This window comes from Hipposideros armiger, unplaced genomic scaffold, assembly GCF_001890085.2.
Source record: "Hipposideros armiger isolate ML-2016 unplaced genomic scaffold, ASM189008v1 scaffold_15, whole genome shotgun sequence".
NCBI lineage: Eukaryota > Metazoa > Chordata > Mammalia > Chiroptera > Hipposideridae > Hipposideros > Hipposideros armiger.
In genome coordinates this window covers 5,677,569-5,682,786 of record NW_017731365.1, presented here as the reverse complement: position 1 = coordinate 5,682,786, position 5,218 = coordinate 5,677,569, and the positions used below count along the sequence as shown (strand labels likewise).

Below are 5,218 nucleotides of genomic sequence, written 5' to 3'. Positions count from 1 at the left end.
TATGACTCTCTGTAGCATTTGGTATTCCTATACAACTTTATAATTTGTAATTTATTATGATTTGTATATTTCTTTTCTCTCTCCTACTAATATCTACATAGTATGGAGTAGGGACAATTTTTTTTATCACCCATATGATTTAGCAAGGTATGCAAATGTTTATTAAATGAATGTAAGCTCATTATATAACTTGATTTGTTCCTTTCTAACTAATTCAGACAGAGTTCCATCAATTTATATAACAAGTCACATCACCATCATAAAATAACTCACTCATTATATAAATGATCTCTATATATTTTTTCACCAGTTTATAATAGGAAGAACACAAAATAATATCAGAAGACTTGATTTCAAGCCTTTGCTCAGTCTAACTAAATGACCTTACAAAAATTTTAGAACTTGACTGGGTTCTGGTTCACTCATCTTTAAAACAGGATTATAACATATGTATATATATATATATGTTATATGTGTGTGTGTGTGTGTGTGTGTATAAAAAAATAAAATATACCTCTTCATAATAGTAATTAGAGGACTAAATAAGAAAATGTATTTAAAGTGCTAGCCTAGCATATAATTTAATATAAATTACTCTAACAGATTAATTTTTGTTCATACGTTCCTCTGTATAAGATACATACAGATTGAAAGAATTGTTGTACTAGGTCAGTAGCTTCATAATGGTGTTCCATGGAGCCTGCTACAGAGCCAAAGGGTAGGTGTCTAAGCTGCCAGCCTCCATGTCAATAAAAGCAAGGTTTTTTTCTTTTCTACTTTATTGAGATATAATTGACAAATAAAATTGTAAGGTATTTAAAGTGTACATCATGGTGATTTGATATACGTATACGTTGTGAAAGGATTCGTACTATCTAGTTAATTAATACATCCATCACCTCCCATGTTTATCTTTTTGTTGTTAACATTTAANAAAACCACCTAAATGTCTAATAGTAGGGAAATAGTTACATTCTGGTCTACTTATGAAGTGAGATGGATAAATTTATGTGTGCTCATATAAAATGGTCTCCAGGGCACATGACTAAGTGAAAAAGCAAGGTTCTGAACTGTGTGTGTTGCCATTTAATAACAAAAGGAATGGAGTAAGAGAATATACAGACACACACATATCTGCTTGAGTGCACAGATTACTTCTGAAGGGATATGGAAGAAACTGGTAGTAGTTTCCTCTGGAGTGACCAGGGAAGTTTCCTGTTGGAATTACTTTGTCACATGCGTTTATTATATTTTTTAATAAAAGGATTCTTAAAATGAAGTAATTCTCTCCCTTTACTACGTCTGAGACCATCCTCAATTCATTTATAATTTTTGTTAGACAAGAAACCTTCTGCAAGCCTTTTTTAAGTAAATAAATAAGTTTAAATTTCTGGTTTTATAATCAAGAAAACAAATCTCTGAAGAGAATAAGAATTGTTTTGGATTATTTGCTTTCCCTTTATAAATTTTAATAATCTACAGAGATTAAGAAACTTGGAAATAAAGTCAGATTTTTTCATAAAATTCAGAGTGTTATGTCCATGTGCCCTCGTGTCCAGTCACCTAATTTTGAGTGTGACTAAAGGGAAAGAAAGTAACCTAATAATAAAAAGTTTATCTATTCTATCTAGGCTCATGGATTTGAGATTCTATGCTCCAAATGTAGCCCACATTTTTCTGACTCCAAAAAATCCTCTCTGACTACCTCACCACTCTGGGCTGGCTTCCTTGAAAGTCTGAACAAGAATGATTACTTTAAGGTAGGACTTGCAATGCATTTTAAAAATTGTATTATCCAGGGATAATCAAGCCAATGATTTAAAATCCTATGGTCCATTTTTAATATGTAACATAATTATAGGAGCTAGAATTTAAAGGAACCGTTCTAGTTGAGTGGTAATGAGGGGGTGTCTATGAACTGCTTCCAGTATTAGAAAGACTAATAACATTTCTATAAAATGATAAAAGTTATTATTTGTATCAGATGAACAACTTTCACAAATCTATAAAGCAAACATGAAGACGCCAAATAGCAAAATTAGCAAAGACAGGGATTTAAAATACTACAGAAAGATAACTAGTAAATTTCTCTTAGAATATTCACTGTCACAAGTAGTAAAGATATGCATATGCACACAATAATCAAGACTGTTTCTCACATATGTGAAAAAGGATGTGAATGATATTCAGTGCTGTTGAGAGTATGGTGAAATTAATACTCCTATACATTGCTCATAACATTGTAAATTGGTAGAACCTTAATTGTAAATTAATTTAGTAGTGTGTCCCAAGAGCTTATAGAACGATTCAAACTCGGAACCTTCACTTTCAATAATCTATTTTAAGGAATAATCCAAGAAGTAGAAAAGTCCATAAGAATATGAGGAATATAAAGACTATATGTGTAGCTGTATGAAAAAGTACTTTATATACATATAGTATATTTTTTAAAGAGTGTAAAATACTAAGTATGAATGCCACTATAAATATGCATGTGAAAACCAGAAATGATAGTTAAGGTGGGATTATGCTATTTTTTGGCTCTATTTGTACTTTGTTTTATAAATTAGTACTGGTTAATCAATTATTTCTTAACTAATTAAATAAAGAAAATGGGAGAAAAATCTTCCTAGTTGGAAAGAGGCCCTTAATGGTGAAAAGGATTAGGAATCATTACATGTAACTTAGTCCTCTTATTTGAAGAAACTGGGGTCCAAACAGGTACATTACTGACAAAAGTGGTGCCAAGATTCAGGCCTCATGATTCCTTAACAATATATTATAAACCATACATCACCTCCCTGAAAGTTGCTGGTAATCACGTTATTTTAATGACACCATGTAAATAATCTGATTGGCCATTATTTATTTTTTAGGGACTCATAGAAGGCTCTGCACAGTACCAGGAAAGAGTAGAAATGGCAAAGAACTACTTCCAACTCTCAGTAAACCGGCCGGAAAGGTGAGTTTATCATTACTTAATAATGGCAGCGAAGTGGTAACTGGCCAGAAGTTAAGGAGTTACTTACTCTTAAGGATAGTCGCAGAAATTGGAGTTTACATATTTAAACAGTTAATGGCAAGGATCACGACTTTTGACGGGGCTGGGGTTGGGGGAGAGGAGGTGTTGTGACAGAAGATCTTTGGCACTGGCATCTGTCGTCATCACCAGCAGCAGCAGCAGCAGCAGCACCAGCACCACCACCACCACCACCACATAATGGCTAACATTTAGTGAGTACTTAGAAAGCAGAGGCCACTTTAAACTCATTTAGTCCCCTGTGAAATAAATACGATTGTTATTGTTCCCTATTTACAGCTGAGGAGCTGAGGCCCAGAGAGATTAAGTAATTTGCCAAAGGTCACACGGCTAATAAACGACAGGCCTAGGATTCAAACTCAGACCGTTCTGGTATTGGGCCATGTGCTCAATTCCTATGAATTCTAGGTTGTGTTTAGCTATTTTAAGTGGATCTAAAACACAGGACAAAGCAGACATTTAGCTTCCAAATCAAATCTCGTTCTAACCTGCCACACATTTCCAGGAGAGAGCAAGAAATGAACACAGGGTGGGAAGAAAATGGCACCCCTTTAAAATTTAATAAAGTTGAATTTTATTGCTGGTAGTGGTGGAGTAACATATTGGATTAACCCCTTGCCAATTACAGTTATAAACCCTGGACAGAATATAAGAATCAATTATTTGAAGTCAACCAAAATCAGGCAAAAATTGGAGGGAATAGTACTCTTGAAAGAAGAAAATCACATTTGGTGAGGTCCACGTTATCTTTGCCCACTGAGGACACTTCCTCGTCAGTGTGGCACAAGGAAAACAGCTCAAGCAGGAAGTCTATTGGGTGGAGGAATCAAAGGTCAGAATTTGAGTAGTAGAAAAATTATAATTTATGTTTGCAAAATTGAATTTGAGATACTTAAAGATAGCATGAAAGAAATAGCTTTGTGTATGTTATGGTTAAAAGTCCTGGATTGTGTGTTTTGGGCTTTTTTTTAGTCAAACTGATCTGGTTTTGAACCTTAGTCGTATTATCAACACTTTAAGTTCCATGGTTTGTGTAATAGAATGTTCTTTAAAGACTGTGTGAAGCCAAGTTGATGCTCGGAGAACGCTAATCTCACTTGTCTGAGAGATGGTAATGACTTTACAGCAAGTCCTTGCTCTTTCATAAGTACCTAGGGGCACTTTTGCCCCACTCCCATCAGTCTTATGGCAGCAATGGATGGAAAAGAGGACATCTTCTTAAGGTATCATTTAAGAGAACTTGGGAAATGGAGTCAGGAGAATAAAGGAGGTAGCCCTCATATTAGGGGACTCTCCCTGCATGATTCCTCTCTGCCTCTAGGAAGCCATTCCTGCTGAGGACTGTTACCTTGGATTGAAGAGAAGTTAAGAAGTTTGACTCAAATGTAGGAGAGTTAGGTCTTCTCCTACAAAATAAGACAGATTGGTGGTTAGGTAGTTCTTTTTAAATAATAAAGTTTGTTGTAAAAGTAACAGATTCACTCATTATAGCAAATACAGAAAGATGTAAGAAGGACAAAATGTATGATGATAGTAGTTCCAGTGAGAAGAGACCTGAATGAAGTGAGGGAATGAGGCATACAGGTATTTGTGGGAATAGCATTCCAGGTAAAGAGAACTAACAGCAAATACGATGTAGGAACACACACACACACACACACACACACACACACACACACACAGAATGGTATTTATGAGAGCAATCACCTCTGGGCAGTAGGAAAATGGATTGGAACTGCTACTACTGGTCATCACAGGAAACAGTTTTATAATATGTTTTTAAAAGTACATGCACATGTTACTAGTTTAATTTTTTTATGTTAAATGTATAAATGTAATCATATATTTTGACAAAAAGTATATATGACGATACTATTATTCTGGGTGGTAGGGATATGGTTGTTGTCTTATCTTTAGAACTTGTCTATATTGTTTAAATCTCTTACAAATAGCAAAGAAGCCATCAGTGGTGACCCACTGCTTATTTCATCGAGCCCAAACTTCCAAGCCATTTCAGGCTTGCGGTGCTTTCACCCCAGTGCATCTGTTCAGCCTCGTCTTCCATGTTAAGCCAAACTGAGCGCCATTTGCGCTCTGAACATGTTTCTAACTTCCCTGCCTCTATGCAACTGCTCATTTCCACCTGCCTGAAGTTTCTCTACCCTGTCTTACCTGTCA

The 5,218-nt window shown here is 35.1% G+C and overlaps 1 protein-coding gene across 1 annotated transcript in view; it reads left to right on the top strand.

Annotated features, from left to right (window-relative positions):
• ECD (ecdysoneless cell cycle regulator) overlaps positions 1-5,218 on the top strand; it is a 40,933-nt gene that overhangs the window by 26,428 nt on the left and 9,287 nt on the right. Inside the window, exons 3-4 of the mRNA XM_019624648.1 lie at positions 1,632-1,760; positions 2,877-2,962. Coding sequence (XP_019480193.1) covers positions 1,632-1,760; positions 2,877-2,962 — 215 coding nt within the window. The remainder of the gene's footprint in view (positions 1-1,631; positions 1,761-2,876; positions 2,963-5,218) is intronic.